The following is a 24,330-nucleotide window of genomic DNA, read 5'->3' as shown; positions in this document are numbered from 1 at the left end:
TTTAAAAAAAAAAAAACTACATTTACAACTAATTGACCTTTCCATAATTGTGCTTGTGCTAAACTTATATGCATTTTCAGGAACGTTTTCAGGTTACAGTTTACTACAACCTTAAGAATGCTGGTTTTATAGTTATTTTTTCTTTTTGTTTGTTTTTGTTTTCTCTGATGCTCAGAAGTAGTAAAGCAAATAATCCTGGCTAATAATCTGAATCAGTCATCTTTATTTGTAGATTTATGTGTCTATGCCTGGTGTCCTTTAAGGAAACTTGCTATATTATTTACTGGTGTGTTATTTAGTGCATTTAACACTTCACAGAAGTGGGTCTACTACTGTGGCTGCTGCAAGTTCTTCATCCACCCGTGGATGCTTCAAGTAACTTAAGCTGGCAGATCCCTGCCTGCCTTCTCCTCCTTGCTCCCACCTTTTCTAAGCAATGCAGTTATTTGTGTCCTCATAGTGATCTGGATCACTGATCTTTTATTTGCCAGCTTTATTTTTCAGTGGTATAATTTACCTGATCAGATGTGCCTTACGGCTGCACAAACAAATTTTTCCAAAACAGAAAGAGCAGAAATTTTTGGAGGAGTCTGTGACCAAATCCTCAGGCTCTTCTCACTGGAGATATAGAGCCGCTGTTGTGAAAAGTCCAGGCTTTTAAGAAGAATGTGATGGCCCTTGAATGCATCCAAAAGAGGACAACAAAGCTGGTGAAAAGGCTGGAAAGAATGTCCTGTGAGGAGCAGCTAAGAACTTAGGGCTTGTCTAGTCTGAAGAAAAGGAGGCTGAGGGTTTACCTTGTTGCTCTCTACAGCTTCCTGAGGAGGGGAAGTGGAGAGGGAGGTGCTGAGCTCTTCACTCTTCTCCATGTAGGAACATGACAGAACATGTAGGAATGGTTCAAATCTGTGGCAGGGAAGGTTTGAACTGGACAGTAGGAAGCATTTCTTCACTGAGAAGTTGCTCAAACACTGTAATGGGCTTCCTAGGGAGGTGGTCAATGTCCCAAGCCTGTCAGTGTTTAGGAGGCATTTGGACAATGCCCTTAATAACATGTTTTAACTTCTGGTCAGCCCTGAATTGATCAGGTAGTTGGACTAAATGGTCAGCATAGGTCTCTTCCAACTGGAATATTCTATATTCTGTGCTCTTCTATGTCTTATCCAATCCTTCTTTTCCTTCCACTCTGAACATACGTGCAGTTTTCCTGAGGACATGCTTCCGCGGCTTTTGTAGTAGCAGCGTTACTGATCTGAAGCTTTTGGAAGGGAGGAGGGGAATGGATAGCTTGACAGGAAAGCTTCTGTAGTAGCAGCGATGTTGCGCCATGCCTTGCCTCGCCTTCCTTTCGTTTCTGTTGTTGCTTTCTTACGTCTGGAGGAAGTTCACCATAGTGCAAGAAGTGATAAGCTGGCTTTGTTTATTAATCAGTGTTTGGGGCAGTGTCTCGGTTTTAATGGTGAGGTACGCCTTTCTCACTGGAAAATGTTTCAAGTTTTATAACTAAACTTGAGAATAGTCATAGGGAAACTGCCTGTGAGAAGGAAAAGATTAGTGATTTTTAAAATCAGTTTTACAAAAAGCAGAGGAAGTGTGAAGAGTTGGGGAAGTGGGATATCCAGTGATCCCAAAGTGTGAATTTTAGATCATGGAAAATAGTTAAAGATATGAGATAATGAAAAGAGAGTACGTGTTTATTAAGATGGGAAGTGAAAAAATACAAGTTCTGTAGAAATCTAGAAAAGAAAGGGCTTTGAATATAACCTAGAAATATGTAGTGGAGGAGTTGTTATTAGAAGGATAGTAGTAGCTGCTGAAGTGATTTTTAGTTTGTTCTACATACTGGGGATTGAATGAAACTAACAGCAGTCAGTAGAAATCATTAGAAATCATTCACTTCATGGAACATGATCAGTTATTAAAATGCAGAAATTCTATACTTTGTTCTGTAATTGCTTTAGCATGTTGTGTTTCAAAGCTCTACTTTCTTACTATTAATCTTTAGGGGGAAAGGAACAATGGCTTTGATGTCCTCTATCACAACATGAAACATGGACACTTGTCAACAAAAGACTTAGCAGACTTCATAAGAGAAAGGTAAGTATTCATCCTTGGTAATCCTGGCTCTTTAATGGACTTTTCATGGGTTTTATTTAGATTTATTGTTATATAAAATAGTAACATGCAAAATATGCCAAAATCATTGAGCATTTTGAAATGTCTTATATCCTGCAAGAATATCTACATTTATTACATTAACTTATAATTGAACAGTAACTCTTAAGCATCTATTAATAACAAACTTCTAATTTTTAAGGTTTGAATTAAAAAACAAGAGTAAAAAGTGTCACTTCAGGTGTCTGGCAGTTTGTTGAAATTACTCCCAATTTTTTATCATGTTTGGAATAAAAGCAATAATTTAAAGTAGCAAAACATTACCAATCTTAACAAAGTTTTTGACCATAGTTGTAGAATTAGGTTATTAACAACTGCTAGTATGATCTTATAAAAATCATACTTTCAGATTAAGATGCTGAGAAATTAGGTTTGTTAGAGAAAAGGGAGTGATACTTAGGGACAAGAAAATAACACATGTTCTCCTCAGTGGGATGGAAGGGACAACTGAAATCTGTAGGTGTTTCAACATCCAAAGCAGATGACCTAGTGCTGTTTTTAGTTCTCCTTTGTAAAAGAAGACTGGTACTGCTACATTGACTGTAACAATTTCCGTTCTCAACGAAATTAATTGTATGTCTGCTTTAGATTTTTGTCTTAATTCAATTACTGCCACCTGATGACATGTGGAAAAAACTTGCAAGAAGCTGACTGAGGATCTATTTCATTTGTTGTCTGGAATTTTCCATCAAAATTTCAGTTTTGGCCTCAAATAGATATCATCAATGAATTTCTTTTGAATTTCCACAAAATGTAACCACCACAAATATGACAGGTACTCAGTTGCACCAACAGTTGCATAGTTTTAAAGAGAATTGGAGGATATGTCAAAAATCTTTCTGCTAAGTAGCAACAAGTGATTTCCAGAGTCCACGGGTGATGGGCAATCTCTCATTTTGTGTGCCAGGATCTTTCCTTTGAAACCTGCTTTAATTTTTTTAATCACTTAGGTTTTATAAAAGTTACAGACCTAACCTGTACATCACAGGACACATTTAATTTAATTAGTTTTACATCCATTGCATTTTGGTTTACCTCCATATTTAGCCCAGAAGCTCTCTGACTCGCTCTACTCCTTACCTCAAAGTAAGTTCAGTCCTTTACAGTGACCTTCTCCCATAAGGATATTAAACCTGGTATCCTGTCTGCTCCATTGTGTTTTCTTCAGCTGTGCTTTACTGATGCATCTCAGTATGGCAGGCTGCCATTAAAAAGAGCAGCTGAATGCCAAATAGGTACTTCAAGTGAGGGTTGCGTCACTGATCAAACTCAGTCCCAGCTAGTGGTAGTTTGTGGAATATAGTTTGTAGTTTCAAAGAAATAGATGGACTTCAAATTTTGGTGTCCTCACTTTAGTAAAAATGTTTATGAGAATCCGTATCTAGGCAGTGCAAGCCCTTCACTAGTATTGTGAGATTACTGTGGGATGTCAGTTAATTTCCCAGGAAATGAGTTCAGTTCAGTAGCACACATTTATTCATGTGGGTCAAACTCTTGGTCTTAGAAGAAATTTTATTGGGCAGTACCTCAGCATTATTTTACAGTCATCTTCTATTTTGCATCTTTGTTTACTGCAAAGAAATTAAGAGATGTTGCACACAATTTTCTGTTACTCTCCTTCCTCCATGGAGTATAGTCTGAATATTGTTTTGCAGTACTGTTTTCTGCTATAAATCTCTAAGTGGATTAACAACATTTATTAAGAGCCTCCTAGACGTAGTGTTTTTATGACTTTTATGTACTTGATTTTCTGAGCTGTTCCCTATGAAAACTAAACTTTCTTACGTTTGAGCTGTCTTCACATCTAGTCTTCCATTCCTTTGAAGATACTGACTTTTTTTTTTTCTTTTAGAAGTGGAGATACAGGAGAGTGGAAGCTAAAAACTGTTGAATAGGTAGAGGAGAGTTGGTGATAACTCTTCCAACAAGTTAGAGTACTTAATCTTTGTATGTGCTGTATTATTGACGGTAGTCACCTAGTCAGACAGGATGGCTGGAGTTTCCAGACTAGCCAAGGAGTTTGTTTTGCCTTTTTTTTTTTTTAATATCATGATCTCAAAGAGACAGGAAATATGGTTGAGTGTATCTGGATGTACTTTTACATGCTTAGGGCACAAGAGACGTGTCTCTGTGAAGCCAGTCTCTGTTGCTTGCACTGTTCAGAACAGTTTTTTAGTTATGTGCAACCTAATTGTGGAAAAGTCTATTGTTCCCTTTTCCCCAGCCTTAGAAATAGTAATGAAAAAAGGAAAATTGAATGCAATGTGGGAAAATGATTTTTTATTAGTCAGCCTAAAGATTTTTTTAAGATTTTTCTTTCAAAACTTAATTAACTGTGAAACTGCGAAGTTGTTTGTTCTGGAAATAAACAAAATGTTTGAAATATGGTCATTTGTAATATTATTTCTATTGCTCTAACTGGATATTCGTTGAAGGAGCAGAAGGTTTCCTCCTTGGCTGTGTTCACTTAGTCAATACCAACTCAATTTTCAACAGTGTTTCAATTTTTCATTTTTATTGTTGAGTGTTTGCTAATGGTCAAGTACTAAAATAACTGTGAGCCAGTTGGATCTGTGGTTCAGAAGTACATCATCTGAAACAGTGAATTTTGTGGCAGGCAATCTGCTAAATATTGGTAGCCATTCACCAGTGGTGTCCCCCAGACCTCAGTACTGGGGCCTGTCCTTATTAACATCTTCATCAGTGATCTGGTTGAGGGGATCAAGTACACCCTCAGTAAGTTTGCAGATGACACCAAGTTAGGTGGGTGCGTCAATCTGCTTGAAAGTCAGGAAGCTACAGAGGAATCTGGACAGGCTGCATTGATGGGCTGAGGTCAGCTGTATGAGGTTCAATAACACTAAGTGCCAGAAGTTTGCAGATGACACCAAGTTAGGTGGGTGCGTCAATCTGCTTGAAAGTCAGGAAGCTACAGAGGAATCTGGACAGGCTGCATTGATGGGCTGAGGTCAGCTGTATGAGGTTCAATAACACTAAGTGCCAGTTTCTGCACTTGGGCCACAACAACCCCCTGCAGCATTATAGGCTTGGGGAGGAGTGGCTGGAAAGCTGCAGAGTGGTAAAGGACCTGGGAGTGTTGGTCGACAGGTGGGTGAATATGAGCCAACAGTGTGCCCAGGTGGCCAACAGCATTCTGGCTTGTATAAGAAATAGTGTGGCCAGCAGGAGGAGGTAAGTGATTGTTCCCGTTGTACTCAGCGCTGATGAGGCCACACCTTGAGTACTGTGTCCAGTTTTGGGCCTCTCACTTCAAGAAGGACATTGAGGTGCTCAGAGAAGGGCAATGAAGCTGCTGAAGGGTCCAGAGAGCAGGTCTTATGAGGAGCGGCTGAGAGAGCTGGTGCTGTTTAGTCTGGAGAAGAGGAGACTGAGGGGAGACCTTATTGCTCTTTACAGCTACCTGAAAGGAGAGGTTGTAGTGAGGTGGGGGTTGGTCTGTTCTCCCATATAGCAAGTGACAGGACAAGAGGAAATGGCCTTAAGTTGTGCCAGGGGAGATCTAGGTTAGATATCAGGGAAAACTTCTTTACAGAGAGGGTTGTGAAGTGTTGGAATAGGCTGCCCAGAGAGGTGGTGGAGTCCCCATCTATGGAAGTGTTTAGGAGACATGTAGATGTGGAGCTGAGGGACACGGTTTAGGGACCCTGGCAATGCAGGGTGAACGGTTGGATTACATGATCTTAAAGGTCTCTTCCAGCCAGATGATTCTGTGAAATCTTGTATGGTGATGGTTACCTATCTATCTGCCGAACGATAGGTATCTTTGTTCTGTTTCCTCGATAAAGTATGTAGAATTTTTTTTTTTTTTAAGACATAAAATCTGTCCCAGCAGATTTTTTTTGTTTAAATACCGTGAAGATTTTGGGAGTGAACAGCCCTGTGTTTGTGTGCATTTAACACCTAAACAGTTTGCATGTAAGAAACCACTGTGCCCAGCTAAGTATTGTGTTGGCTTTTCTCCAGAAGTCTTTCAAACATTTTTCTGCACCAGTTGCCTGTAAGCATCGTAAAAATAATCTCCTTGATCAGAAGAAACTGGCAATGCATATATTCCCATTTATTTTTTAAATGTTTAACAGATCCCAAGCAAAGACAGATTTTCACATGGGTAAAAATTAATTTGCTGAGGTGATCAGAGTGTGTTACCAACTCTGTGCTATACAACAGAGTGGTCTGGAAAGTCAGTTGATAGGACAAATGTAGAAACACATGCCCAGCTGGTCAGTAGCAGCGTCTTTCGGTTGTTAGTGTTTGTACCTATTGTATGTTGATCTTGTGTGGTAAGTTGCAGAACTCCAGTTTTGTGGGGATTGCTAGATAAATACACTGAAGAAAAGAGGTGTGGATCTTGGTCAGAAATCTTGTGTTTGGAAAAGGGGGGAGAAATAAAAGGCACTGTGCTATCAAATCTAGAAAACTTTTGTAGAAGCTATTGAAATTAATGACAGTATCTTGTCCGTCATGGTAATTAGAAAAACAGTGTCTGTTCTGGGTTTCTGTGCATATGTGCTCGTTGCTGTGCAGTGAGCAAGAATTTGAAACTTTGGAAAATTAAACTTTTTCTTATCAAAAATACAAACATGTGAAAGCAGGATAAAGTTAACTGACTTTTTTATGGTGAAAAACTTCACAGATGTTTGCAGGTGAGGTTTAAAATGAAATTGAGTTACTGCATTTTGCAGTATAGTTCGCTTCTCAAAATTAATTGTCCTACTGACGAGATGGTTAATGGAAGTTCAGTAGGTTTAAAGACATGCCTCTCTGTTTCAGGGGAATACTTACACTTTGTTTCCTGTTTTCATAAGGAAACTCTTTTTCCTTCGAAAGCATTGTTGCAAAGGAGAAACAAAAACCTCTGCCTCAGTAGTAAGTGGTTATAGTCATGTTATAACTTGAGAAGGGGGTGAGTTCATGTCCCTTTTTTTCCTCACTTTTTCCCCCAAATAAAGGTATTACACAACGTGAAAGAAATTGCTTCAAGCTTTGCATTTTCAAGAAAAGGCAATTACAGGGTTTACTCAAATCCAGAATGCTTCTAAATCTAAGTTGACACTACATGTTGAACATTGATTTAGGGTGGAAAATTAAAACAGTGTGTATCTTTACCTTGGAAATAGGAGAATGAGAAGAATTGGCATGGGAGAAGGACATGCAGGGAGTCACTGCTGTTGTGTGTTACGTTGTGTGAGACTGCTATTCCGTGGCAATTTCCCCAGCAGAGGCTCTAAGGGATCTGCAAAAGACAAGTAAAATTGTGGGTTTGAGTGCAGGAAAATATAATGAAACTTTATATAGGGAAGAAGTTTTCCAAAATAAATCAGAATGTATTGAGACAACCTTCTTTAAAAATGAGTATAAACTGTAGAACACATTACTTGACATTGCGTGTTATTTTACTGTTTTCCAAACTTAAAACTTCAGACAACCCCACACATACAGACAAAAAGACTAGACAAGACCCCATTTCATTTAATGGGACTGCTCAGTAACATTCGGTTTGTTTATTTTAATGTTTTCATTACAAATATATTTGATTTTGTTGCTCTATAAATCTCTGGTGTTTAGACACTGCTAGGCAGATGATTGTTATATTACTTTGTTCTGATTGTTACTAAAGAATGTTTAAGGCAGAGGGGAATAGCAGAGAGAATAGGAAGAAAGGAATCATCTTTTTCAAGTCTAGAGTCCCCAGATTTTGTTCGTTTCTGTTTCATGCAATATTCTGTAACAGGATTTTTACTCTTTCTTTTTTTATAAATGTACTTCGGTTATTTTGCATATAGTTTTTGAGAGGTTATAAAAATTGAGTCATTTTCAGCTGAAGTTAAAAGTCCTCTTTTATCTCCTTCAGAATGCAAATTCATCTGTCTTCAAATATCTTCAAAATTTTTTATTATGCTTTTGATATCTGCCTTTGACAGGGCTACAATAGAGGAGGCATATTCAAGGTCAATGACAAAACTAGCCAAATCAGCTAGCAATTACACACAGCTTGGGTAAGTAAATGTACATGAAAGAGAAATAAATAAACATATAAAACAAATAAAGTTTGATTCTCAATATTTTATTGATGTTGTTGAAGGTAGCGTAACTTTGCCACCTTTAAAAATTGTTAGTTCTTCAGTAACTGTGCAAAATATCATGCAGCTATGACAAAAACAAAGACAATAGAGTTTTTTAATTACAATATAAAAAAAACAAAGCCCAAACTCAGAGAAATTGTTCCTCTATGTTTAAGGCTGGGTTCTTTTCAGACATAATAAAGAATGTGATTTTATATTCAGTGCTCCCAAGCCTATGGTAATTCTCTTTTCTGAAGAGAGAACGCATGGCCTGCAAATGTGTCAGTAAATTTATTTATTTCGAATCTGCTTTTCGGAGTGTTATTTCTGTCCTCAGAGGTGTTAAGAATAAGACTTTTCAATAGATTTATTCCATAGGTTATTGGAAGTTTTATATAAAGGGTATGTTTTTAAAAAATGAAATAATTAATGGATGATTTTTCATTAGAAAGTTTATGCCAGTCGGAGCTCAGACTTCTTAGATGAGGCTAGATTTTTTTATTTGTAGTAGTCACAGCTAGAATTATGGGGAACTTTTGTCAGTGGATAATTCAATACCAGTTGTTGCTGCTCTTCAAAGGTTCTGTATCTGCATGTTAGTTTGAACATCAATGCTTTAAAAGCTATGTATATAGTATTGGTATTTTGGCAGCATTAACCAAGAAGCCGAGGTAGAAGTGTATCTGTAGAATAGCTGGAGAAGTCCGTTCAGTGTAGAAATCCAAATATAAGGAATTACCTGTCCCCCACCTTTCTTTGCTGTACGGTTAATCTCTGTTAATCAGGAAGTCCCTTTTAGCTGCAGATCATCTTTGACAATATTATTTTCCTATATATTCTGACTATAATGATGCGAGACAGGTAGAAACTTAAGTAACCAAGTAATTTCTGATTTGTTTGCACTATTTAAATATACATGTAAAAATACATCTACATGTTTATTATTTTGAGTTGCTCTGACATCATCTTTAGCAGTACTTGGCATTATTGGATGATTATTATAGAGAAGATTAAGTCAACTTTGCTATGTTTTACTCATTAGAGCGAATAGAGATAAAATATAAAACATGGAAAAATTAGTATGTAGGATGACAAGTACATTTGAAACATTTAATAAGAATTTATAGTAGTTTTTTGGGGGGGTTGTTTAATTTTAGGAACAGAAGTGAACGTCTGTGAACTTATCAATTACACTTTAACACTATTTAAAAAAAATCAGACCTAACTACAAGGAAAAACTTCAGATGAACATTAAATATTTTTTTCCTTGGTCTAGGACATTTGCACCAGTTTGGGATGTTTTCAAAACCTCAACAGAAAAACTAGCAAGCTGTCACATGGATCTCGTGCGGAGATTGCAAGAGCTAATAAAAGAAGTTCATAAGTATGGAGAGGAACAAATCAAAGCTTATAAAAAGGTTATTAATTTTTTTCTTATGCATGTCCAACGACTTGTTAGCATTAAAATTAAAATAGCTTTGACATTAAAATGGTTTTTGACAATTGTGTGGTATTTGGCAGACTAAAGAAGATGTTTCAGGAACATTGGAAGCAGTGCAGAATATTCAAAGTATCACTCAGGCCTTACAGAAATCAAAGGAAAACTACAATGCAAAGTGTGTTGAACAAGAACGTTTGAAAAAGGAAGGAGCAACACAGAGGGAAGTTGAGAAGGTACTTTTGTGACATTGTACTCTAATTCCTGGTGTTGTCAATCAGTAACACATTCACCTTATATTAGTAAGTCATATGCTCAGAAAGAGCTAAAAGTAGTAATTGTGGCTGCTTTATAGTATGCATTGTATTTTGAATACCTAGTTTTGTTTTGTTAACACTTACTTCCTTACCTGTTGTAACTGCACCGCGGTTCTAATTCTTTATTTTGTAAATACCTGCATCATGTGATAATTTTGTTTAGTGCCTTATACAGAAATAGTGTAAAATTGTTTCAGCATCTATTATGGGTTTGGATAAATTTCCTTAGGTAAATATGCAAATAATCAGCACCCTTCAATGAGTCAAAGAAGCTATTTGAAGGCTGTTCCAGTGAGAAAAACAAGTTAACATTACTTTCAGTGCTAATTTAAAAGGTTCCAATTTCCTGGACCAAAACCCAAGGGATGAGTATCTTGATGTTGTATTTAGTACTGTCTATATCATGAGGAAGTTTGATCCGTTCACAGAATCACAAAATGGCTGCTCAGGTAGGGCCAGTTGCCCAAAACCATGTCCAGATGCCCTTTGAATATCTCCAAGGATGGTGACTCCATAACCTCTCTGGGCAACCTGTGCTAGTGCTCACTCACTCTCACAGGAAAGAATTGTTTCCTGAATTGATGTTCAGAGGGAGCCTCTTGTGTTTCAGTCTGTGCCCATTGCCTCTCGTCCTCTCACTGAGCACCACTGGAAAGAGCCTCGTTCTGTCTTCAATGTACCTTCCCTTTAGGTATTTATATCTACTGATAAGCTCCTCCCTAAGCCTTCTCTTCACCAGGCTCAGCAGTCCCAGCTCTTGCAGCCTTTCCTTGAGAGAGAGGTGCTCCAGAGCCTTCATCATCTTTGTGGTCCCTTTACTGGACTCTCTGCAGTATGTCCATGTCTCTCTTGCAATGGCCAGTACAGAACTGGGCACAATACTTCAGAGGTGGCCTCTCCTGTCCTGAGTAGAGAGGAAGGATCACCTTCCTTAACCTGCTGGTATACACTGTAACTCCCGACTTTAGGAAACAAAGTAGTGGAGGAAAGAGGTCATGTTTCCTTGGATCTTGATACTGCCTGTTTTCATTTCAATTACCTGATCTATATAAGACTCAGTTCATGTTAGAATGATCTTACTGCCTTTTAGACTGCTGTCTAGATAGAGCAGTTAAGAGTTCATTATTGTCTTTTCACTGATGAAAAAAGTGATCCTGTTGACCATGTTCTGATTGGTTTATCTTTGATAGAAATCTAGCTTTTTTCCCTAGCTTCTGTTTCAAGCGACCGTGAATGTTGGATTCTAGACATGAATCAGAAACGTGTGGATTGACAGATGTTTTCCTGCCAGTCTGTTCAAAGTATAATTTTTCTCAATTCTTGTAAACTTAAACTTTTCAGTAGAAAAAGTTGACTTGATGGAAGGCTCTTTTTTAAGATGTAACATTATCCTTGTTCATTCAGAAACAAAAGTGTTCAGTCCGACTGATGTCTAAATGAGAAGGGAGAAAGAGAAAGCAGTAGGATGAAGGCCACTTTTACTGTTATATGCATCTTCTGTAGATATCTTTGTTTGAACAATTAGGCCATAGTTGAACGCTCTGCAAGTAGCTAGCGTTTCCAATGGGAGAAGTCTTGCAGTTTCAGAAACGTAGTGACAAAGATTGAATTCATTTATTTTTCCTTTGTCAGGGAATAGGTCTGTTACTTTTAGCACAACATGAAAAACGTTTTCTATCAAAAATGTAGAATAACTACTTTATCAGAAAACAGGGGATCTGCACCCATATATGTTAAAAGCTTATCACAAAGCCAAATATTTGGAGAAACACTTTATTGAAGAATCTGAGGAAGTATCTGTGAGGCTGCAATTTTCATTGCAGCTGAAAGTTAGTTTTAACTTGTGTAATGATTTCCTGTTATTATGACATGTGAACTTCTCTATTTATGGTGACTTGTCAAAAAATTCGTGGCTGATCCTTATTCTTACATTTATTGTAAATCTGCTAAACAGAGTTCTAGAAGTTGCTGCACCTGAGAACTGACACATCCTGTTTTCAGAAGACATTGCTAGTTCATAGAGTGTTCTCATGTTTTATCATTTTGTCCTGCTGAGTAGCTGGTTTTTGTAGATGCTCTTCAGCACATAACAGTCAGATTCTGCTCATCATTAAACATGATTACAGGAGACAGAGAATGTTTTGGTTTTTTCAAAATCCCATACATATGGAGTTCAATTACATAACGCTTTAAGAAAAAACTTGTATTTTATTTCTTTTAACTTGGCATTTCCTAAATTTTCAGTGGTCACTTTTGGAATAATCTCGTTGCAAAGCAGTCTTAATTACTTCTAAAAGCAAGTGTTCATAGAGTACCTTGTACCTTCAGCATAGTAAATGGCATTTGGGAAACAAGATAGGGCTATTTTCTTCTTGATAATTGCCCTGCTTGAATGTGCAACAGTGAGAATCTTGAAGTAAAATTCAGGAGAAGTAACCAATGAGTTTGATACAACCTGGTGTGCTCCCCTTTTAATGCCTGAAAGATACATGTTCATTATCCAGTGAAGTCTTTTCAGTCTTTGTTAGGGTGGGTTAGAAGACTAAGTGATTAAGATCTGCTGTAGCTTTTTTTGTAGTGGGGTAAATGGAACTCTAGCTTTGGTTTCTCTTCCTTTGAAGACCTGCTTGATGTTTTCCCAGCTGATCAAGTGTTAATGGTATGCTATTGCTTACGATTTTCCATTATTTTTCTCTCAGAAATTAAAGAATACAACTCTCTTTCCAGAGGGCATCTTTGTATTAATTCATTTGGAAGTTATAGATAGTGATCAGCTTTACAAGTCATTGCAAGTGAGAATAGTTTCTGTTTTTACTGTGGGACAGATTAATTAATTTTTAAAAAGGGGAGGAAAGCTATTCAGAACTAGAACAAATAGTAAATATACAGCTGTCTTTATTGATTTAATTAAGAATTCAGGAGTACTTTTAAGGTACAACTGATGGGAAATTTCAATGAGATAAGGTAGGTATGTCCAGCAAAGAAGCTAGGAAAAAAAGCTGGTATTCAAGATGATTTTTATTTTCATTGGCTTTTAACTTGGCAATAACAATATAAATGTTTGAAAAAATCCATCTAGTGTGTTGTGCTGTAGATTTTGAAAATAACTTTTTCTCTAACACAATCAATCACTTCACTGAGTTTTGTTCTCCACATAATGTTGAGATTTTCCTGTGTTTCATTTTGTCTTTTAAGAGTATTAAACTGTCAGAAAGATTATTTTGGTTTATTATACACATACTGAAAAAAACCCCAATAAAATACAAAGCCAAAAGGGACTATTATAAACAACACTGAGCTGCTTAAATCTGGCTGTCAGTATGTTCTGCATTAACTTCATTTTCAAATATCTCTTAATCTTAAAATTTCCGTTGATGTAACACCTGTACTTTTGAATTTCTTCCTTCATTTCTGACAGAGAACTACACCTTCTTGGTTTTTTTTTACCACTGACTCTTTCAGAATTGCACGAATAACTTGTTCTTCCTGTTTTTCTGATGCAGATCTAAATATTTGACAAGAGCTAATTAGTTAGCTTAAGCAATACCAATTTGATTTCAGAGGAAGTGTATTATAAATTTATTATTGCTGATACGGGAAAGGCAGTTAAAAGAGGTGATTGCTTTCCTACCTTTTAATGTGGTTTATGTATAGGTTTGAATAGAAATCTCTAATGGCTTGAATCTGAGTTACCTGGTGGTGAAATTTTGTTACAACACTTCACTGTTTTGGTGGGCCCCGAAGATGTTTTTTTATAGATTATACTAAGCTTTCTTTTAATGGTGACTTTAAAAACCTTCGATCAGATTATGTATGTGACATTTGACACTTTTTTTACTGGTCTACAGGCATCAGTTAAATCAAAAAAAGCTACAGACACCTATAAACTATATGTGGAGAAATATGGTGTATTGAAATCCGATTTTGAACAGAAGATGACAGAAACTGCACAGGTAAGTGTTACATTAAATGAGTTACCTTTAAAATCAGTTAATACATAGGTCACTCTGGAAGTAAAGCTTCTTAGTTATTTCCGTGGAAACTACAGCAGATACAGAGAGCACAGTAACACTGTTCAATAGAGCAAACCCTCAGCTACACAACACTGATTTTTGACACAGTCTCCACCATGGGCTGTGCATTGCCACCAGCGATGAACAAGACCCTGTGTGCCACACTTGTTTAAAAATCTGCACCAGGGGAGGGGACCCACCTTCACTGTCGCCACTGCTGGAGTGTGCCACCCTCTGCCCCACTGTGCTTGATACCCACTGCTTGGTCTCCATAAACGTTCAGCAGCATCGATGAATGTCAGTGGGTGCAATTTTTTCCGCACGGAGGAATTTAGTCACACCCCTTTGCTTCACCTGCCTTCTCATGTCAGATGCCATGTTCTCAGACCACCCCTCTCCTGCTGTCTGTCACATGGCCACAAAATTTAACAGGGTATTGGTGGGAAGGTTCAACATCTACTGCCACACCACCGATATCTGCCTCTGATGTCACGGGGCAGCATGATAAAATAGGAGGCATTGCTTTTAGAGCAGCTCTCGTATATGCTATTTCTGAAGACATCCGAAATCAAAGCTTTTGGAAAATCGGTTAAAGAAAGGATTATCTCCTCCAGAAATGGATATGAATAGTAGTGTCAGAAGTAATATGATTGAAGGGCAAACTCTGACCATGTATGTTGTGATGGCACCGTCCTTGAATGACACAGTTGAGCACTAACACTCTAGAAAGAGTTTTTGAAGAATTTTTAAAGAAGAAAACAAATTGAACTTCTGAAGGTATTGTATCTGAATTGTGATCATGTGGAAATTCTGTGAATTGGTGAACATCCAGAACTCATTCGTAGGAGTTTAGTATTGCAATTTGTCATTATTATTCTGGCAAAACACTTGAGTTACAGCTTATTAAAGTGTCTTCTCAGGGTTTGCCTGCAGTTGTGAAAAGTTCTTACATCTGTTCAGATTTCTGGGTTTTTTTAAAGACTTGTAATGTGTATACCAGAGGATATCATATGCTGCTTCTTGTTAGCATTTTAAAGTTTCTTTTTCAAATCTGTTGATGGCAGACTTTTTTTCCACTGCCTTGGTGAAGCAAACTTCATCATTTCCGTCTTTAGTAGTAATAGTTAGTTGAGGATTAGTTGGTGTACTTATTTGTATGTATTTTTTTGTTTATTAAAGTTTTTATAAGATTTGAATTTTCTTCTTGGTTGCAAATTCTTTGCTCTTTTCATTAGTCTTGAAATTTAATTTTTAGGCATAAGGAGATTAAGTCATACTTGTAATTTTAACATGTAAGTGGGAAAGTGTCAAGGGTATTCCTTGACTCTCTGGAAACTAAGATATCGTAGCATGAGGACTGTGTAGGGTGACATCTAAAAAGCTGCCCTGTCCTAAACTGCATTTCTGTTTTTAGAACTTCAGTAGAATTTGGTGTAGTTCATATCTGAATAGATATTCCACAAAGCTGTCAAAGTAAGGGTACCACATATATCGTGTTACCCAGGGCTCAGTATGGAGCCTGTTCTCGTTAACATCTTTATCAATGACCTGGATGAGGGGATGGAGTGCACCCTCAGTAAGTTTGCAGACGACACCAAGCTGGGCAGGAGTCTTGACCTGCTTGAGCATAGAAAGGCTCTGCAGGAGGATCTGGACAGGCTGGATTGATGGGCAAAGGACAGTTGTATAAGGTTCAACAAGGCCAAGTGCCAGGTCCTGCACTTGGGCCACAACAACCCTTCTGCAGTGCTCCAGGCTTGGGGAAGAGTGGCTGGAAAGCTGCCTGGTGGAAAAGGACCTGGGAGTCTTGGCTGACAGCTGGGTGAATATGAGCCAGCAGTGTGCCCAGGTGGCCAAGAAGACCAATGGCGTTCTGGCTTGTATCAGAAATAGTGTGGCCAGCAGGAGCAGGGCAGTGATTGTCCCCTTGTGCTCGGCACTGGTGAGGCCACACCTTGAATACTGTGTCCAGTTTTGGGCCTCTCACTGCAAGAGGGGCATTGACATGCTGCAGCATGTCCAGAGAAGGGCAGTGAAGCTGGTGAAGGGTCTAGAGCACTACATCATAGTTTTCTTGCTGTACTATATCTTCAAGCAACTCCTGTATGTTACCTGTGCTATGGGCATTGGTGTAGATCCAGTTCAGTTGGGCTCTTGATCCCCTCACCCTTTTGGAGGCAGAATGCCTAATTCCTACCTGACCATTCCCAGGTGCTATCATGATTCCTAGCTCATCAGTATCCCTTGTGTCTGTGCTATCACTTGGTACTTTGTCCACTGCCTGCACTGGGATTGGTGTCCTAAGGGCCTTGCTAGCGTGGTGTCCCACAAACATTGATGTACCTCTCCTGGGCTTATCTCCTGCAAATCTGGTTTTATCCCTTTCTCCCTTCAAATCTAGTTTAAAGCTCTTTTGATGAGCCCTGACAACTCCTGTGCAAAGATCTTCTTCCCCTTTGAGACAGGTGTACCCCGTCTGTTGACAGCAGACGTGGTGTTGTGTAAACCCACCCATGATCAAAGAACCCGAAGTCCTGCCAGTGGCACCAGGCTCAGAGACAGGTATTAACCTGGTGAGTCTTCCTGTTTCTTCCCACACGAATCCATGAAACTAGAGGGGTGGAGGAGAACACCACTTGTTCTCCTGATCCCTTGACCAGTCGTCCTAAGGCCCTCAAGACTCTCTTAATTGCCCTCGGACTTCTTGTTGCAAGTTCAACACTGCCTACCTGAAAAGCCAATGATGGTTGATAAACCGTACCATGGTAGGAAGCTTTGTTGCCACATCCTTAACCCGCACTCCGGGAAGCCCATAGACTTCCCTAAGAAGTGGGTCAGATCTGTATGTCAGACCTTCTGTTCCTTTCAGAAGGGAGTCACCGATAACAGTGACCCGTCTCTTTCTCCTTGAGGAAGTGGTTTTGATGCTGGGCTTAGGTCAACTTAACCTTGGCAACACTCCTAAGCTATACAAATCCTTGTCCTCATTATAGATCGATTCCATGTGCAGAGCCTCATACCTGTTATGCAAGGGCACCTGGGAAGGTAGGGTTGTTGCTGAGGTGACACGCCTGCTGTGTCGGGCAGGAAGTTGTCACCATTGCCCATTGTCCTCCCAGTCACTATGTTCACGGACATGAAGAGGGGAGAGGGTGTCCTTCTTGTTTCCTATCTCATGTGACTGTTGGGCCTGTCCCAGGGAAGGCAGGATGTGGTTCCAGTGGTCAGTCTCTTTCTCACACCCCCTGATGCTCCTCAACTTCCTCACCTCCTCCCGCAGCTCTGCCACTAAGCAGAGGAATTCCTCTGCCTGGGCACATCTCCCACAGAGGTGCTCACTGCTGCTGTCCTGATCTCATGTAAGAGCAGGGTATGCCCTGCAGCCTGATGCCTCCCGGGTGGCTGCATCTTCCCACTGGAGCTAACTGGACTGTAAACTTGTCCCCCTAGTGATCAAGAAAGCTATGAGTAATGAAAAGGAGTTCTTGTTTAGAACTGACATAAGACAGACATGAAGAGTATTTGAAATGGATTTTACTGTCAGTGAATTAGTGAAAGAAAATGTATGGGCTTTCAGCAAGCAAACTAGCTGGGCTTTTATTGTGTCCTTAGAAATCCAGTTGAACAATCCACTATGACAAAAGAATGAGAAAAGTAACAGCTTATTCTGTATCTAGAGACAGAGTATGAAGGTGGTCTTTTTTCAGCTTTATTTGTGCTATTAGTTAGGTATTACATGTTTAAATGAGACTGGGATGTAGAGAGAGGAAAAAGACCTTTTTACTCTTACCAGATTGTTACATCTGAGAAGGCTTCACCATGCTTTTGGGCTGCTTTGTTTTTCATGGTTGGGGGGAGGGGCAGTTAGGATCTTTTTGGCATGGTTTGGGTTTTTTCCCATTATAAAAATGGAACAAAGTTACCTCTCTCTAGAAACTACCCTTCTCTAAATGTCATTAATTCCTTAACTGCAACAACACTTTTACTTAAAATTTAAATTTTCACTTAACCTGCTAATGGACACCTTGTAACTTTCCACACCTGTCCACACTGGAAATAAATATATCCTGGCCATTCTGCCAGTGTAAGTTGTACCTGTGGAATTTATTTTAAATATAACGGTGTAGCTGCATCTGCAGTTTGGTTGCAGGAGGGCTACTTTACAGGTGATGCAATATAGAAAATAACAGCACTTATGAATATATGGAAGCCTGCTTTTACATGAAGCACACACTGGGCTATCTTCATTGAGAGTACATTTCACTTGAAATATACTAGTTCTGAAAATAAAATTGATGAGGAGTATGAGCATTCTCAGCTGTTTCAGTGCAAAATTAGTTGGCTTAGCATAAATCTTTCTTATACTGTGCACATACTGTTTTTCTGAGGTCAAACATCTTGAATTGCTGTGGCAGTATTTTAGGTAATCATGTAGTAATGTCCTCACTTAACTATCTGCTTCTCTTAGCTAAACTGCAGCAATCTTGTTACATAAATTTTAAGTATTTTTCCTCTGTTGTCATTTACTATCTTTCCTGCTGTTATTAAAATGAAGTGACTCATCATATGTGATTTTGAGAGGTTGAATTTTGAAACATACGATCTTCCTAATCTTGAATTGTAAGTTATATTTTTTTGCTGTGAAAAACATAGAAGGTTTTACTGTGATTAAAGAAGTAGGAAAATATAGTTCACTGTTGTTTACAAGTTAGATTGACAGAAATTCGTTGTGTTGAAAGATTTTTCTGAGTAGAGCTATAGTTGTGTTAATACAATTGCTATGCAGTTGCTACAAAAACATCATGTCTCATTTGCCAGATTTTCCACCTTTTCTGAAAATCATAGCAGTCAGTTATTGGAAATGATCAAATAACTGAAAGTGTTAAAATATTCTTTTAAAGTCTTCTTATCTAGAACTGAGCAGAGTTGTATTTGGATGATTTTGATGTTAACTTGAAAGAAAGTTCAAAAATGAGTAATAATAAATTTTTAGAAAACATAGAACTTACAGGAAAACATACATGTTTATAAAAAAAGAGTAATGCTTAATAATGCTTAAATAATGCTTAAACTGTGTATGCTGAGTTGGACAGCTAAAGATCCTGTCGATGATTTTTCATTTGGTTGTAGCTTAAAACACCATGAAGTGTCTTGCATTTGTTGGATGATTAACAATACAGATTATTTCAGTACATATTTTTAAAATGGACTGATCTTTCAAAAGTGAAAGTAAATAATTTGGTTAATGATTATATCTGTGATGTGAATTATGTGATTGTATTATAGTACTTGGCTTTATTCTTCTGTCAGAATCTCTTTGTACAAGGCAAAGATGACGTTACTTCAAAGACTTTAAAGTGTAAAATAATAAACAAGAAATAAGGAAATGCCTGGGGGAGGGGGACGCTTTCCACCGAAGTAAGAGGCAAAATATCTCTGAATGGCCAACCGTTCTGATAGGCATTATAGAGAAGAGTTTAAAGGAGTCTAGTACTTCTGTTTTGCAGAATTTTATGGGGAGCTCAAAGCAAACATGAGGCAAGCATCATTGGCATAATCTTAAAAGCTGACTTAGTGTTTAGGTTAAGATTAGGTAGTAGAAACAAGCATATATTGGAAGGACACTTTGTGTTCTGATAGTGACTGAGAACTGATATTACAGAGGTGGAGCATAGATAGTTTTGAAAACAAAATAATGTAGTTTATATAATAAGGCAATCAGTAAAAGAAGTAACACGATAGAATAGGCTATGGAGGAGGACCATATCCTCTGTGATTAAGAAGGCTGATGGAGGAAAAAAAAAGATCTGCTTGATTGATGGCTGGAGAGCTATGTAAGTATGGCAAAAGAAAGATTTAGAGTTTAAAAGTTAAAAATATTTGACTTGTCTTTATGGATTTGTTTGTGAATCAGAGTAGTGGGAGATGTGATACGTGGAGAGATGCCTGATTAAATTGAGGAGAGGATTAAGTGGTGCTCTGAAGTTTGGACACACTTGAAAGGGCAGTTACAGAAATAGGAAGAGAACTAGGGAAGAGCAGGAGTAAACAAAGATTACAAGACAATTGTGGTTGACTGTTGGGGAGAGCGAGGACATTTTTAGTGCTGATCTTTGGCTAGGAAGGTGTCACTGAAAACATTGGAAGTGATCCTAAAATGGCTGTCACCTGGAATTCTGGGTAAAACGGAACAAACTGCAGAGATTATGTGTGGTGAGTTTAAAGATCAAACAAATGAAACATATTTAAACAAGCAAAGAATATGGATTTAACCAGAAAAAGAGAACGTGTGTATATTATGAGCTGGAGGAGAGGGTGCTAAGAAGGAAGTGCTAAAAAGGTACTCTGGGTTTGAATGAAATAACAAGTAATGGAGAAAGGAGTTGAGTGGTGTTTTTTTTTTTTAAAACATTTTCTAACCCGATTTTCTTTTGGTAGAAATAGGACAGATTTTTTAAAAATCAAGAGAGATGAAAATTCAAAGAGGAAGTAAAAAAATTGGAAAAAGGGTTCCTAAAGGATATATTGTATTTTAAAGTCATTATTTCATAACTCTGTAAATTCCTACCTTCCTTTCTTAAACATTGTAATTACCATGATCAAGATCTGGAAAACATATTTGGTTTATTTTTCCATTTTATATATTTAATTATTAAAATTTAAGGTTAGTATATTAATAAATATTTTCATTATGATTAATTGCTTGTATTGATTTTCAGAAATTTCAAGACATCGAAGAAACGCACCTTCTTCGTATGAAAGAGATTATAGAATCATTGTCGAATACCATAAAAGAAATTCATTTACAAATAGGAGAGGTAATTTTTATATTATTATTTGTTTGTTTGGATTATGCTACATATTTTTCTTAAGTGTTAAATGGAACATTTCTTACTGTGTTTGTGGTAATTACAAGATCACATCTTTCCAATGATGATAAATTCAACATAAACTCAAATTTTTATGGCCTCCTGTTGGATTTATATGTTCAGTGTGGCAAAATTTACAGAATAAGTCTGAATAAATTTTGTCTTAACAGAAAACAAACTATTCTGACAATTTGAAGAATTTATAGTGTATTTCAAAGCTCTATTGCCTAGATATTAAATTAGCATTCTTTTCACATGTAATCAGGATACTTGTGCTTTTCTTTGACTAAAACTTGAAATTATATTACTCTGGAAAGTTTCCAAATTTTTTTAGACACTGGATTTTATGAGCAAAAGATCTTCAGTAACAGAAGCTTTTGTAGTATCTTTTCTTTTGAGGTAAGTTTAATAATATTTAGAAGTAGTCCTTAATTTTTAGATGTTTTGAAGTGTAGTTTTATTTGAGTATACTTAGAGTTACTATTTTCCTCAGTTTTGAGGTTTTCTGCTAATAAATGATGGTCACAGGGATCATGCTATTTATTTGTAAAGCATATACATACTGCCTTGTTGGATAAACTGCTTATTAACAACATGTAGTTGTTCCTTCATCAGTCCAAACACATTACAACAGTAACGTTTTTACACAAGCAGGTGGAAGCTGTGATAATACAGTAGTGACAGTTTACACCCTAACTGGTGCTGGCTTAAGAGACTGTCTTTCTGACATTGTAATGGGACATGCTGCTGACAAATTCAAAACATGATATATACAGAAATCCTTTAGACGGAAGTAAATCGTAGATCAATTATCAAGCTGTATTCTTTCATTCCTAATTTGTATCTGTTTTGCACATACACTTGCTAATACCCAAGCAAAGAAGGGATTTCCTTGATGAAATGCCTGTTGATTTCTGGAAGCCTTGTAATGTACTTCAGAGGGAGGTATTTTGAACCTTAACTGCAGAGAAAACCACTTTTTTAAGTTAATTACTTTTTTTCAATTACTGGTTTTTAAATTCCTTTTGTATGTGGTGTGGTTTTTTTTGAAGGTGCATGAAGAGTTTATAAATAACATGTCAAATACTACAGTTGAGAGCTTAATACAGAAATTTGCTGAGTCAAAAGGAACTGGCAAGGAAAGACCTGGTAAGAGATTAAAAATAACAGAGTAGGAAATGTTAATTTTAAAACTGTAGATTTCCATTTCTAGTAAAAGGTCAAACCCTTTTTTTTAATGTGTAATATTTTTAATGTACTTAAAATTTCAAGTTCTCAGAATTCATTAGCTTTGATATTAAATAATTAAATAATTTACTAGGTATGCATAGTATTTGTGTTCATAAAGCATGACAATTTGTAGCTTTGAGTCCCTCTATGGGACCTTGAAGGAAGCTTTTCAACTATACTATTCCTTGGTACGTCAGTGAACTATGTCAAGAAACTGAAGTTCCTTGCACAAACTATGTGTTGTCTGCTATGTGTTCCTGCATAAATTTTATTTCAAAACTTTATTTAATTTGAATTTATGGATATATTCAGAGCAGATGTCTATAAGCTGGTCATTGAACTGTTGGAACGGTTGAATCAGTTTATTTGGTTAGTTTACGAAATTACCCGTTTTAATAGATTGTATGTAGATTGTTTCTTTACTAAGCAGCCAATGGAGTAGCTCTTTCTGAAAGTACGGCTTGTTGGGTGTGGTGCATAAGACTTTCCTAGACAAGTGTAAAAAGTCAGTCTCACGGTACTGTGTGTCTAGTGTTACAAAAAAAATAAAGAGTTCACTTTAATATTTGGGTATGAATACAGTCACTAGGTGACAAACTCAGTCGTACTGTTTTCTATTTTCTTCAGCTGTGGGACTCCTGACTAACATCTCTGTCATCTAGTATAGAAGCACAAAGGTATTTTTCAGGGCAAGGCTATAAATACAGAGTAGATCTTGAGAATTTATATTAAATTTTTAAATATGATTACTGCATATGTTACAATGCTTCTATGAGGTGTTTTTGACATAACGTTGTTTCATATTCTTTATGTGATCCACTAGTGCTGGTATTTGAGTGTGCTGAGGTAAGCTTGTATATGGAACAATTGTCTAATATTTACTATGTTTTTTGCAATTTTCCGGTAAATATTAAGAAAAAAAGTATAAACTTCAGGGGTACAGGTTCAGTTGGTCTGAAACTAGGACAAAAACACATGGAAATTCAGTGCTAACATATCCTAGAGCACTGTGCACCCCAAGTCATGCATGTTGTTAGTGTGGTTATGTGGACAACATAGTAATCGTAAGAAAAGTATCACTTCACTTTTTAATTTAGCAGGAGAAGTTATATACACTGTGTACTTACTCGTTGAAGTACAGAGTTCTTCAAATCCCATTTGTATTCTCTGGGACCAAATAAAAGCTTTTGCCATAAATCCCCAGATGGGATAAGGTGGCTCCTCAGATAAGTCTAAGTATTCAGTGTAAGGTTATATGGACTTGACCTACCAAACAAATGTAGAAAAAATGTCTTATGGATGTCACTGCTGCTTAATACTCCAGTCCTAAACCTCTTTGAAGGAAATACTTTAAAATTCCCCAGGACTATGTAGGCCTTGCAATATACTTTGTAATATACTTCCACATAATTTATGGGCTAATATGCTAAGTTAGATAGTGGCTCCTTTCTGAAATACCGAGTTTTGAAAACAAAATAAACTGAAAAGGTAGTTATTACAAAGTATTTTAGTTTATTTCTGTGTATTCTAGCTATACTAGTTCTTCATAGCAGAGTTCCTCTGCTTTTATTTATACCTGTAAAAATAAGAATGAGTCTGAAATGCAGTGTTGAGGAGGACTGTGTTACTGTGTAGACTATAAAGAATTTACAGTAAAGTTTTCTAGTTATAGGCAATTATTTTCTTAAGCTCTCATCTGCATATCTGGAATTTCTCTTTGTACAAGTGATGTCCTTTTTACCAGGTTATATGGGCTCCCTCTGGTGGCTAATTTCTGTCACCTGAAGTCGTAACATTCGGGTGCTTCTGGAGTTTAACACTCGTTTTCTAGTATAAATAACAATTCTTTCAAGCAGCAATGCTTTGTGAGGTTTTTTAACTTCACTGTATTTAACTTCATTTTTTTAGTCATACAGTATTTGAAGAAGTTGTATTCATTATTTTTCTCACCTCCATTCAGTGTGAAAAAAATAGCCATAGATATCCAGCTGCAAATTTTAACTGAAAAAGAAAACCTTACTGTAAAGCATTAAAATACAGAAAGAAAGCTGGCAGAATCTGCAATAACCAGTAAGGTTTCAGGTCAGAATTTAGTGTGTACTGTGACTCTTTTCTAACATTCAGAGGGACATGGATAAGCTTGAGAAGCGGGCCCATGTGAACCTCATGACATTCAACAAGGGCAAGTACAAGGTCCTGCACTTC

General features: G+C 37.2%; 1 protein-coding gene across 1 annotated transcript; it reads left to right on the top strand.

Moving 5' to 3' along the window:
* Positions 1–1,317: 1,317 nt before the first annotated feature.
* LOC104502111 (FCH domain only protein 2-like) lies at positions 1,318–22,044 on the top strand (the record flags this gene model as incomplete). The annotated part of the gene is made up of 8 exons (XM_010146035.1): positions 1,318–1,464; positions 2,006–2,097; positions 8,118–8,192; positions 9,535–9,676; positions 9,780–9,932; positions 13,862–13,966; positions 20,746–20,844; positions 21,948–22,044. Coding segments are annotated over exons 1-8 (910 nt in total), but the record flags the coding sequence as incomplete, so codon positions are not given.
* Positions 22,045–24,330: the final 2,286 nt, after the last annotated feature.

Source organism: Buceros rhinoceros, unplaced genomic scaffold (assembly GCF_000710305.1).
Source record: "Buceros rhinoceros silvestris isolate BGI_N320 unplaced genomic scaffold, ASM71030v1 scaffold2402, whole genome shotgun sequence".
In the NCBI taxonomy this organism is placed as follows: domain Eukaryota; kingdom Metazoa; phylum Chordata; class Aves; order Bucerotiformes; family Bucerotidae; genus Buceros; species Buceros rhinoceros.
The sequence above is the reverse complement of the archived record's forward strand: the minus strand, read 5'-3'. Positions and strand labels throughout refer to the sequence as shown.